This window comes from Anastrepha ludens, chromosome 3, assembly GCF_028408465.1.
Source record: "Anastrepha ludens isolate Willacy chromosome 3, idAnaLude1.1, whole genome shotgun sequence".
Lineage (NCBI taxonomy): Eukaryota > Metazoa > Arthropoda > Insecta > Diptera > Tephritidae > Anastrepha > Anastrepha ludens.
Window position 1 is genome coordinate 28,223,958 of NC_071499.1, and position 13,426 is coordinate 28,237,383.

At 36.8% G+C, this 13,426-nt stretch overlaps 1 protein-coding gene across 3 annotated transcripts; it reads left to right on the plus strand.

The window, feature by feature from the left end:
* Positions 1–1,399: 1,399 nt before the first annotated feature.
* Positions 1,400–13,375, plus strand: LOC128857258 (FHIP family protein GJ17503). Of its 3 annotated transcripts, none has more exons than XM_054092928.1 (7): positions 1,400–1,810; positions 1,974–2,922; positions 2,984–3,380; positions 4,410–5,511; positions 5,569–6,084; positions 6,758–6,796; positions 11,899–13,375. In XM_054092928.1, the coding sequence occupies exons 2-7, from the start codon at positions 2,162–2,164 to the stop codon at positions 12,381–12,383; spliced, it is 3,300 nt and encodes a 1,099-aa protein (XP_053948903.1). In that variant the 5' UTR covers positions 1,400–1,810; positions 1,974–2,161; the 3' UTR covers positions 12,384–13,375. The 3 variants fall into 3 exon arrangements, with proteins under 3 accessions (XP_053948903.1, XP_053948904.1, XP_053948905.1); XM_054092929.1 differs by having other exon boundaries at positions 4,434–5,511; XM_054092930.1 differs by lacking the exon at positions 6,758–6,796.
* The last annotated feature ends 51 nt before the right edge of the window (positions 13,376–13,426 follow it).

The following is a 13,426-nucleotide window of genomic DNA, read 5'->3' on the forward strand; positions in this document are numbered from 1 at the left end:
AATTACTGCAAGGCATTACCAGTAAATCCGACGACGGATTATAGGACGCACAAGCACTAGCCAGGAAAGGGAAATAAGCGCCAAAATGTAGGCGGTGTTGTTTCTCACTAGAAATTAGCAACCACAAGGAACAATTCAGGAAAAAAAGCCTAAGGTGTATCTAAGATATATATAAGGCATAGCGCTCTCTCTCCTTTTCCTCTAGGTTATATCTTTTTTCCCTATCGCGGAACGAAAATGCCCAAAACGTTGCATGGCTTAGAAAGTTTACTCTCCATTCTCGCTCGTCCATCGACGCCTAAGAAGTTTCACTTTAAAAAGCACCGGATAATTATACATTAAAGTACCGTTGAATAGCACTTTCAGCATTTTTGACGTTTGCAAATAGTTTAGTTCATACTTTTTTTTAGAAGTATGAAATTTAGAAATTAAAGATTTTTACTGTAAAGAACTTAAGCAGTTTCAGATAGCGTTCCTTGTGCTTATATTCGATTTTCGCCAAATTCTTTGGTCATATCTTAACTCCTGTGCACTTGTTTTAAAATTTATTTTTTATGTACATACAAAATTTGCATGTCCTTAGCGAAAATGACTTGAACATTTTAAATCTCATTAACCTCATTAAAAACTTTTTTTAAACTTTTTATGACATTTTTATGCTCTCTGGTGCAAGACCTTGTAATGCTGGCCAAAAAAACTCATTGCTGACCAATTAAGAGAACCGTTCGACCTTACTGTAATTTCATCATGCAAACGCGAACGCAAAATTTGCAAAAACTTACAAATCTCGATAACAGCTCATTGTTATACTAACGTACTCCCTGAATTTCTTGTTTTTTAATTAGTACATATATTAAAACCAGTTTGTCGCTGTATTTGATGGCTTAAATTGCTACTGTCTTTAATCAGCTGTTTTCTTGCTAGTCAATTGTAAATTTTCAACAGGAATGGGCAACTTTAAGTCAACTGGTATGTTTTACTCTCTATTTTTGCGTATAGGAACGGCAAAATGTTATAATATGTGATAATTTTCAAGAAGTATGCCGAACAGACTAATATGTGCATATTTGTATATATATATGTAAAATTGTCGGTGTACAGCTTTATAAAATTTTACAATGATCTACATATAAATGTACGCAGTCGATTTAATCAACGGACAAGTACTCATTACAAAGTAAAGATATTTTTTTAAGATAAATTACAAGTTTTCTTATTTATTCGTTCCTTTTTCTGTATTGCCTATTAAGCACAAATTTTATTTTGCTTTTTCTGTAGTTTTTTTAATTTAAAAATTAACTTTTTTTTTACACTAAGTATTTGAATAAGTAAATTTTCTGCATCACTAACGAGAATTTGTCAATATCGCCTACTGTGAACGATTTATTTTAGTCACGGACTTTCTTTTTCTTCTATTCGGATGGTTGATTAAAATCTTGTCCGTAATAAAAGTGGTTTTAAAAAGTATTTTTATAAAGTTTATCTCATTTTTTTAAAGTTTGCTAAAAAAGGGAGTCCCTTATCAAAAATGCATGATCAGTAATTTGTTTAGTTAGAAATTAAAACTGAAATTTATTATGCTGTTTGGAAAGACAAACATACATAATATTGTACGAATACAAGAGGTGGGGTATTTGAAACATCAAGAGGGGTTGGAGAGGCAAAGTGTAATAATTATGTTCAGTGCTTTGTGGAGCAGTTCTTGAATATATTTGCGATTTTGAAGCACAAATGTCTGTAATGTCATTGTAAATAGATACCAAAATTAGGTTCAATATCCATTTTGGGTCTTGGCCACATCGACATCGAGGTAAATTACTAACTTGATAGCTAATAGTACAAATTTATGTATACCCATATATGTATATATGCATTTGTGAATGTTTAGCTAGTTTTACGTAGTACGTACATAGCTTTATTGTATTTGCACTTTAAAATATATATTTATTGTTTGTTATTAAATTTTCTTCTAGAAAAACAAAACTTACTCGCAAATGTTCAGAACGACGTCTACGCAAAAACAAAAAATAGCAACTAATCACCCTCATTGGTGACCACTGTAAAATTGATAAGAATTACATTTCAGAAGCTAAGTTGATATCTTAAGCCAAACAAGGCAGGCAGAACCACTGCCTATCAATAAACATTTTTTATATACTAAATGAGTTGGCTTCGCTCTAGTCCGCTGCGGCAGAGCTTAACACGCAGCAGCGGAAATAGCGCACCATTTTTCGCCTCTTTAAATAGAGACAATAATGCAGGCAGTTCTAGCACAGCAAATGCTTTAAGACAAAGGCCGATCGATGCCGCAATGGACTGTGATCCTCGAGCCTGTTATGATAGCTTTTGCAAGCATTGGCAACAGGCCTACGATATCATACAACGGTCTGAGCCACCGCAACGACCACCATCACACGATGATGTCCTAGGCGTGGTGTCCCATCTAGATTTCATGGTGACACTACTGTTAGTAGAACTACATCACTGCAACAAAGTGTCAATACCTACCGCAGATGCCGCACCACCACCTGCGCCATGCTTAGAATATATGCTCAGTGAAAACCTGCTTGATAAGCTATACGAATGGGGATGTACAACGGGACGGTACGCCAATGCCGTGCGACTTGAACAATTGAAGTTATATGAACTACTTGTTAGCCACTCTCGACACCAACTACTCTGTCACGAGCCATTCTTGCGGCCGCTTTTGAAGATACTCGCATCTAGCCAGGGGGAAATCTTTCCGCCAGATTTGGAGAAGCGCTTAGTTATATTATTGAATCAACTGTGCGTGGTTTTAATGCAGAATGTGCATCTGCTCGATTTGTTTTTCTTTTCGGCGGCACAGGAACAACACAAACAAACGTCCAGTGGTTACGGCGAAGAGCTGCAGCGTAGTAGCAGTAGCAGTTCCAGCACTAAGTAATTAAATATTTTATCCTTTTTTTTTTTTGAACATTTTACAATTACTTATTTCTTTCAGTTTCATTATTTTTTCGCTACTTATACCGTATGTGCATCGAGAAGGTAGCGTCGGCCACCAAGCCAGAGATGCTCTGCTGCTCTGTATGGCGTTGTCGCAAAAAAATTCAAATGTCGGCACATATATTGCACAATATTCATCAATGTGTCCGCTATTGGTAACCGGCTTAGGCGGTTTATATTCGCGCCTGCCCAACTCCATTGAAATAACATCGGTTGACTGGCATCGCATAACACCGGACGACGTAACAGAAATTCCCGAACTAACTTTGTTTATGAATGCATTGGAGTTCTGCAATGCCGTGGTGCAGGTGGCTCACGAAATGATCAAAAGTCAGTTGTTAGATTTTCTTTACCATGGCTTTATTGTGCCGGTGTTGGGGCCGGCAGTATTACAGGTAAGAATATCCGACCACTCCGTTTGGTCTGTACATTTGTGGAATTGTCTTCGATTTGTCTGTGGTGTTGGTTCATCAATAATATAATTATCTTTAATGTATGCTAGGTAAACGATTTTAATTTTTATCTATGGTATGTGGCGGCCGCCGTAGCCGAATGGGATGGTGCGTGATTACCATTCGGAATTCACAGAGGGGTCGTTGGTTCGAATCTCGGTGAAAGCAAAATTAATAAAAACATTTTTCTAATAGCGGTCGCCCCTCGGCAGGCAATGGCAAACCTCCGAGTGTATTTCTGCCATGAAAAAGCTTCTCATAAAAAATATCTGCCGTTCGGAGTCGGCTTGAAACTGTAGGTCCCCCCATTTGTGGAACAACATCAACACGCACATCACAAATAGGAGGAGGAGCTCGGCCAAACACCTAACAGAAGTGTACGAGCCAATTATTTATTTTTATTTTTTATGTGGCTATTTTATTCTGGCGATGAGCTAATATCTGTGAAACGTTCTGCGCACGTATAAGCATGAAAGTTACAGAAATACATATGCAAAGATATGGAAGCATTTACAATGCAGACTACAATTTAACTCGTGAAGGCTCGAAGCTAAAATTTTCAGCACCGTTTCTGGTGGATTTTTTGTATGAATCACAGAGATAAATACATGTATAGAGTAATAAATAATAATAAAACAGTTAATTTAGGGTTACATTTTATTATCTGCCCTACGAATAATAATAAAACTGTCTATATGTGTATCACCGTCGGAATCCGTTTGTTACATGTGAAAATTAATAGGCAAACCATGATGCGATATTTTTATTTTTTCGATATGGCTTCTTTGTAGAGCGAATTTTCAATTTTATTATTTTATTTATACATTCCAATTTCATTGCTTGCATTTAATTTGTATATTGACTTTATATTTTGCTAACTCTTCTCCGTGTTTAATTTGTATTTAATTTACCCACCTTATTTCAATCAACACCGAGCGAAAAATCGAAACAATTCATTAATAATTTTTACAGACATTGAAAGGCAAACATTTCCAGACAAACGTTGAATCACAAATATCAGCAATGTCCTATTTGGATTTAATTTTGCGATCCATAACTGAGCCAGGTTTGTTGCGCGCATTTGTCAAATTCCTTTTGGACACCGAAAAGTTCGACGGCGAACGTATATTGGACACATTAATCGACCGTCTGGGCTCCACGGATGCAAATCTATGTATGGTAACAATGGCATTGTTCGACACATTACTTTCGCTACACTGCGAAGATCTGATGCTGGAGCTGTTGCTGAAGTACATACTGCCGGGGAAACATGTGCCTATTTCACATCGGCACAAAATAAACCGAATAGACCCGTACATAAACACGGCCGAATTCTTTTTAGATCTTACGCCAGACGCCATGAAACGCGCAAGAGAATTAACCAAGCACAAATCACTCGGTGACACAGTGACAACACAGCCATCCCACCCAGCCCTGCCCTCACCAACGTCGACAATGAGTAAAACCATCGGCGCCAATTGGAATTACTATGGTTTGCATACTGGCAATAGCCTCTACGCCAACTTCCATGCGTATCTATTTGAGGCGCATTGCCGCATCACACAATGTAAGAACGCCTGTTCCAAATGGGCCAACACATACAAATACCAAAAGTGGCCGACAAGAAATGCACGCGCACAGCACGCACAACTACTGGAGATGGTAAAACAGTTTTTCAACGAATTTAGTGTAAATGCATTGTCTGATGCAACGCAAGCATTTGAAAGTTCTAATGCCGTTACAAACGCCAGAGTTATGATGGAAAAAACACAACCGGACAGTTTGCAGTCCATTGGCGAATCAAGCGGTTATGAGTCGTTCAAGTGGCGGCCAGTCGACGAGGATGGCGGTGAGTGTAATGACTCTGCCGCCAATGCCGCAATGCATTTGGCAAACTCAAGTGCTGCCGAGGCTAGTGAGCTAGACAATAGTGGAAGCAGCAGCAATAGCAATAGTTTGACTGGGAAGCAATACAGAAAAGAAGTATGGCGCGTCTCAAGCAACACGAATGATATAGTACTCACTGATTTGGATTTTTCGGAAGATTTATTCGCGCAAGGGACAGTAAGTTTGGGTAAGTGCAGAAAATGGTCGCTAAATGTTCGCATCGCCTAAACATTTGAATTTTTAGGTCCCTTCTTGAATGCTATATGGGGTAAACTGCAAACGTTCACCAGCAACAGCCTATACGTAAATTTGCATCTCACGGGCTTGATTACGCACCTCGCCTGCTATCCGCTTCCACTTGTGCACTCGATTCTATTGCGACCGGACATAGTAATCACTTCGGACACACCGTCTTTCCATCAAATGTTACGCATACTTAAGCAACAAATCGATGCGGAATTGCCCATGTGTGAGGATTCGCTTGAAATTGTCGATGTGGCGCGCTCTTATCTCATTGACCGCGAATTCCGTTTGATCAATGCACGCAAGGCGACAGATAACTCACCAGTGCATATTGCCAAAAACGCGCTGCCACAGCAACTGAAACGTTTCAGCCAACAAACGACATTCGGCAACATATCGTCAGCAACGCCAATACAAGTAACACCCTCCTCGTCGTACGATCCCTTCAAACGGAACGACAATAAGCGCAAAAGCATCAGCAAGTCCATAACTAGTATGTTTAGTCGCAAAGCTAGCGGTAAGTTGTAAACGCCCACATAATCAAAAGCCATTTTCACACATAACTAAAACACATCGCAAAGTTGTCCACGTCTCAATTGAATTAATTAGCAGCGCAATTACTTTTCGTTGGTGGGCATTTTAAAGATTTTTTTTTTTTTATTATTTACTTTGTTGGGTTGTGGATCATAACTTGTTGGGTTTTTTTTATCATTTTCATTTAAATATTTATTATTATTGTTTAATCCCGATCCATTTGACACCTAAAAATTAAACGAAAATTTCGAATGCTTCACTGCGGCTTTGTAACTCATTTGACAGTTAATTTTAATGTGCATTTTTTACACATACATACATATCTCACTTTCAAATACTTAAAACGGGTCTTGACGAAATTCTCAGTAAAGGCGTATAGGGTGTGTGAGTACTTAATATAATTTAAAAATGCTTATTAACGCTCTAATCCAACTGCGGTGGATTTTGGTAGAGAGCTGAATTGTTTTTCAAGTAATTTATTGTTAAATATTTGTTTTGCTTTTTACTCACTACTCATCCACACTTCTACTGCGGATCTGGTGGAGACCCTAACTATGTACTATGTATATGTGTGCATTTTATATTTAAGAAAATACAAAAATAATGGTATACTAGTTACTTACTTTTATTATTTCTTGTATTTTCTGAATTCCTAGCTTCATCTGGCTTATCACAAATTTACGCATTCTTCACCGGTAAATATTTCACAAAAAAGATAGTGATTTATCTATATGCATACTTTTTAATCGTTCGAAATATTGCTCTTTTCATTTTTGCTTACTTTTATGTATATATGTATGTGTGCTGCGTAGAATTTGTACAGTTCTGTTTGTATGTGTGTATGAGTTGTATTGGTATTTGATTGTAAAAATGTATATATTATATAACAAAAATGCATTGATGAGGCCAAAATTAAAAAGAAATTAAATTAAAAAAATACCAGTCTAACGGTTAGACGCGATAGAAGTGAAACCTTCCGTAAAACAAACTGAGAGAGAATGAGACGAAAGCAGCATTAGGAGCGGGATAATTATAGGTTCATTATAATATTGTTCATATTTTATTTTCTTCATTTTATTATTATTCATCCTCAATGTTTTCAATTTCAACAAATGATACGAGTGGCTTATGATAGCTAAAGTATGATACAAATGCTTTGGTTTCGATGTTGTTAACATATCTTTGAAATACCGCGTCAATTGTTGTTTTTGATCGTGTTGTCGATTCAGTGCGATTGTTATCCATTTTTAAATTGAATGTTGTATTGAGAAATTCAATTAAAGGAACCGCTGTGTCCAATGCAAAATCTACGTTAAAATCGCCACTTAAAATCATTGGAACTTTATCGTAATCTTTTCTAAGTATCCGCGATATTTCTGGTGTATACTTTATTAAATTTTCGTGAATGAATTCCGTAATGGTATATATTGATTGATTCGGTGAAATATTAATTGCCATTATTAAAACTGTTTTTCCATTGCTCAATCTGGTTTCGCATGCACATATTTCTCCCACTTTAGAGAGCTGAACAGACAGTGATTCTAGTTGCTGTGCATTCAGATCTATCTGTGGAGTTACAATAAGAGCACCGTCATTTTGATTGTGGTATATTGCAACACCGCCTGCAATTGTGGTAAATATTTAAAAATGAAAATATTTACGAATATAAAAATACGGACGCAATACAGCACACGCGGTTGCTATTATGAGCGTCGTAACGCGTATATTACACAGGCGTACTAACATACACACAAACATTCGTAGGACGCTTGGTCTAAGCAAGTATTAGGTAGTGTAGTATAGGTATACATGATGCCTTCTCGCTCACCGTGGCTCCGTAATACGCAGGCGCGCACACATACGTACTAGCATACATACAAACATACATACGTATGACGCTTGAAGTAAACACCAAAGCAAGTAATAGGCAGTGTAGTATACATACTACAATACTCACTATACTAGCGAGGCTTAGCAGTACGCAGCCACACACATATACGTATATCAACATATAACGCTTCGTAGTGTCGCTTTTTCGTTTCATCGAGTCTCAAATCACTCCCAACGATTCTAAAGAAGTTTTCACTTCAAAAATTCGAATGCAAAATGTTAGGAGGCTGAGCGCCCCAAAAAAGTACAGAGCACATTAAACTTTATTCATTAAAAAATAAATAAATAATTGGCGCGTACACTTCTGTTAGGTGTTTGACCGAGCTCCTCCTCCTATTTGTTGTGTGCGTGTTGATGTTGTTCCACAAATGGAGGGACCTACAGTTTCAAGCCGACTCCGAACGGCATATATTTTTATGAGGAGCTTTTTCATGGCAGAAATACACTCGGAGGTTTGCCATTGCCTGCCGAGGGGCGACCGCTATTAGAAAAATATTTTTATTAATTTTGCTTTCACCGAGATTCGAACCAACGACCTCTCTGTGAATTCCGAATGGTGATCACGCACCAACCCACTCGGCTACGGCGCCCGCTTCATTACTGTCTAGTAAATATTTAAATATCCGAAGCTATAGAGGTTAACCATAGCTTTTTTCAACATTCTGGCAAAAATGGTCTAGTTAAGGGGTTAGGGGTAGTCAGAGGCCCGAAAAAAGGATGATTTTCAATAACTTTTTTTTGCTAGTCAGTTACCTTATTTTACAAAAATACAAACATCAGGTTTCGACTTGACTTTAGCAAATTAAAAAAAAATTAATAATTGTAAATGTTATCGCTGTTTGTGTGGAGCCCGTTTCTCCAGAAGTCCCTTGCGGTGATCATCCCTAGTCGTTGAAGATTCATCTAAAATCAATCGGGCAAGAGAAATTAGTTTTATTAATACATAATCTTGTGCCGACAATTAATTGTTTAAAAAAAATCGAAATTAAAAAAAAAAGTCTTTCTAAAGCAGTATAAATTTTATTGAAATCTGCCAAGCTGTTTTTAACACGTTCCCTGTCCGCTGAGCCACATATGGTTCAGTAAACGTGCGCCTGATAAACACTGATACGTTCCTGAGCTATATGTGCGTCAGGGGGTATATGAACCACATGTGTTTCATGAACGTGCAGAAGCAAAAATGTCCCTCTACGGTCATGGACCATATGTGTTTCAGGTGGAAATACCCTACATCCGTTTTTTGTTTTTTAATTATTATTATTACTAAAGCTATCCTATGACTACAAAAAACAAATTATTCAAAAAACTGTGTTGGACTTGTCGGTCAATTTTGCATTTTTGTATTGGGACAGGGAACGTGTTAAGTTACAGACATCGCCAATTCAAAAAACATACATAGTTTTGAGGAAAACGTGTTTAAAGTTTTGCTACTTACTTTCGAACGATCCGGAGCGCCCGAGCCCCCATTGGTAATTGTTGAATAACTCGAAAATTATTTGTCGGATTCACTTCAAATTTTCACACAATATTTTTAAGATATTATACTTAAGAAAATGCAAAAACAATTTTTTTTTTTTTTTTTTTTTTTTTTTGAAAATTTTGACTACCCATAACCCCTTAAATCAAATTCGTGTAAAAAGAGAATTAGGCGTAATAGCCTAGTCATAAGATTATGTGCCAGTTTTTAGTGTATATTTAATTGTGGCTAATTTTAAAACTAAGTTCCCATGAAATATTGATTATCTAAATTTAGTTTAGTTGGTACATGACTACCATTCGGAGAACGTAGGTTCGAATCTCCGTGAAACACCTAAACGAATGAAACGTTTTTTTTTTCAAAAGCGGCAGGCAATGGCAAACCTCCGAGTGTATTTCTGTCACGAAAATGCTCCTCAAAGAAAAAAAATCTGCCCTTCGGAGTCGGCTTAAAACTATAGGTACCTCCATCAATCAAGACGCACACCACAAATAGGAGGAATAGCTCGGCCAAACACTCAGAAAGGGTGTACGCGTCAATTATATATATATATATACCATATACAGTAGTGTTCAAAAATATAGGAGTTCGACATGTTAAACAGTGTTAAATTAACATGTGCTCATTTGTGTTCTAAGAATAGGATGCAAAGAAGAGAATAGCGATTAGATCCCGTTAGTTTTGCATTGGAGTGTGTAAGCTTTTGATGACTTTTGCGAAGTGCACCGAAAAGTGGCTGTTCATAATTTTATAGTAGTGCTTGGTGTGAGTGGTTGCTAACCAATTATAATAATTTATCAGTACAACAAAAAATTTCAATAGTAAGTGTAATGTAGGAATGAATGTTTTTGTGAATGCTGTTCATTGGGTTTGTAAAAAAGTTTCTATTCTAGTGGGCAGGGGAAAGAATTGCACGGCTGAAAAAAGAGATTTGATAGTTAGCCTAAGAGCAAAAGGCAAAATTTATAAGGAAATTGAAAATATTGTTGGCTGCATACCTACAGTGATATTTAATGCCATTCATTATAAAAAAGCCAGAAAATCGGGGTAGAAAACGCCAAACAACCGCTGTCGAAGACAGACGTATTGTGCGCTTTAGCAGGATAAGGCTGTCAGCATCGTCTAAAGTTATCAAAAATTAATTGAATCTCTCGGTCAGTGACGTTACAGTCCGTTGTCAACTAATTGATCAAAATCTAAATGCCAGAAGTCCTAGAAAAGTACTCTTTTTGACTAGGTAGCATGTGGAAGGACGACTCAGATTTCCAAATGCTCATCTGGTCTGCCCCGCAGAAAAGAGGCGAAACATATTTTGGACAGACGAAAGAAAAATTGTTTTATTTGGTGGAACAGGCTCTAGGCAGTATGTGCGACATCCACCAAACACCGAATATAGTCCCAGGTACACAAAGAAGACAATTAAGCATGGTGGCCTAAGCATAATAATATGTGCTTGCTTTTCTTACAATGACGTTGGCCCTATCCATGTGATAAATGGCATTATGGGTACATATTACAAAATACGATGCTACAATATGCTAGTTGGAAAGTGCCTATAAAATGTACATTTCAACAGGACAACGCTCCGAAACATACGAACAAGCTTGCAAAAGATTGGTTTGCATCCGAAAAGATCGATCTTATGCTATAACCACCTCAGTCCCCAGATCTTAATCCGATCGAAAACTTATGGAGAGATGTTAAGCGGGTTGTGGCTACTGCAAATGATTCAAACAAAGCTGAGCTTTGTCCAGTGGTTCAAGAAGCATGGTCTCAAATCCCCTTAAAGCGTTGTCAGAACCTTATCGATTCCATGCCCCGCTGATGCGAAGCCGTTATTAAAAATAAAAGCTGTACAACTAAATATTATACTATAATGGGTATGAAGAACTTAAAAAATCGTTTTTGAATGAAGTTATTCAGCTTTTTTTCCCCTTAATATAACCACTACTATAATTATGAACAGCCACTTTTCGGTGCAGTTCGCAAAAGTCATCAAAAAATTACACAAACCAATGGAAAACTAACGGTATCTTTTCACTATTCTCTTCTTTGTATGCTATTCTTAGAAATATATGAAAACCGGTTGAATTTGTAAGGTTTAACATATAGAAAACTGAATATGAATGTTGTGAGGTGCTACTATATTTTTGAACACAACTGTATATAAATTTAGTTTAAAATTAACATTGCAACTAAATTCCTGTTCTCGACTCTTTTTGGCATGACACCGTTTTTGTTAATGTTTGTATGTATGTGTGCTACTATTATAAAACATCCTTCTAACCTCTGCACGCACTGTACTTTGTAGTCTATTCACCCTAACGCTTATGTATGTAGCACAATTCTTCCGCTTCCCAAATATAGTCGCCTACTTTATGCACATCAAGTACAGATTTGACTTTATACAACTTCCACGCTTCCTTCTAGGTGGTTCTTTAGGCTCCTCCTTCTCCAGTAATGGCAATGGATCTACATCACAACAACAAGGCGCTACAAATCCACATAGCACACGTGAAACTAGCCTAACGACAATGGCCTCAACTGCGAACCCGTTTGAGCAACCAACTGCAGGCACGCAGACAACGCACAGTAGCCAAACTTTAGGTGGCGCAACAACATCAGCTTCCGGCATGGCAAACAACAATAGCACGCACAACACGCAACATACACATACATACACACACCACAACAATTCGATTGGATCGAGTACGATGCTTGTAACGAGCAGTGGTGCCGGTTCGGAACCCGTTTCATTGGACTCGCTCTCATCCATGGGCGCTATAGCCAGCACAAGCGGCACAGAACGCACAAGAGATCTGGCACTATGTGCTGTTCTACTTGACGAATGGCTAAAGGAGTTGGCAGCGATTGCACAGGAGCAGAGTGTGGTTTTGATTAACGATAACCTTTGATGGTGGGGTAAACAGGGTCGCAAGCGAAAGCTGTGTTGTTGACCGGAAGTGATTGTTTCGCTGAGGAGCACACACACACCTATAAATAAATATACATATTCGTGTGAGAAAAGCTTTATCCTTAAGGTAAACACATATGGTTGCACAGAACAATGCCAATTGAGAAAATATTATATACAAATTGTACCGTTCATTTCGTCGAAGAGCAATTTCCAGTTACATTGTACCTACATTACATAATTATTAATTTTCTTTCCCTATTTTTACAAACAAAAAATTTAATTGTAAGTTTTAGCTACACAAAAAATCTGTACACAAAGTGAATGATGCTTTCATGAAGAAATTTTGAGATTCCCCGCTTGCAACGCTGCAAAGTATTTTATATTTGTTTGTCTATATTATAATTTGTTATAATTTAAATTAAACATAAATTTGTATGTATTGCATAACGGATTGCTATCAGGAAGATCAAAAAGAAAGAATTATTAACTGCTTATAATTTTGTATTTTGATATAGAATATTAAATTAAGATTAGGCCGAAAAAATGTGAGACAAAAGCGAACAAAGCAAAAAGTGCCTCATGAATTCATGTGTACTTTTTACTACTCATACAAACAAAATATATACATAAATACGGTTATAAGCTTTGCTACGGGCGAGGTGTTCAATATAAAGAAGTTGTGGTATTTTTTGAAAACATTTGCTTATACAAAGTGAAAACATTTATAACATTAACATTTACATGTACAATATAGTATAAATATAAATATATTTGTGTATGTAGTAGAAATGCACTTTATTGTAAATTCAAGTAAAAGCGTATCCTTACAATCCCATATTTAAGCCAGATGAATGTAATCAGCTATCATGATTTTGCATACATTGTATATTATTGTGTGAAAATTAGATATTCTTGATTATTTTGAAAATGCATGTAAAAAATGAACAAAGTGATTACATCGATTTACCAATAAATTACAAAATAAGCAAATATTATACCTTTATCCAATATACAAAATTCCACTTGTTTTTTTTTTTTATT

Bases quoted from the DNA above. Each gene is read 5' to 3' on its own strand.
- LOC128857258 (XM_054092928.1), top strand. From the start codon at position 2,162: ATGAGTTGGCTTCGCTCTAGTCCGCTGCGGCAGAGCTTAACACGCAGC. The intron at 5,512-5,568 runs GTAAGTGCAGAA...TTGAATTTTTAG, and splicing joins GCAAGGGACAGTAAGTTTGG to GTCCCTTCTTGAATGCTATA. The intron at 6,085-6,757 runs GTAAGTTGTAAA...CTGAATTCCTAG, and splicing joins GTTTAGTCGCAAAGCTAGCG to CTTCATCTGGCTTATCACAA.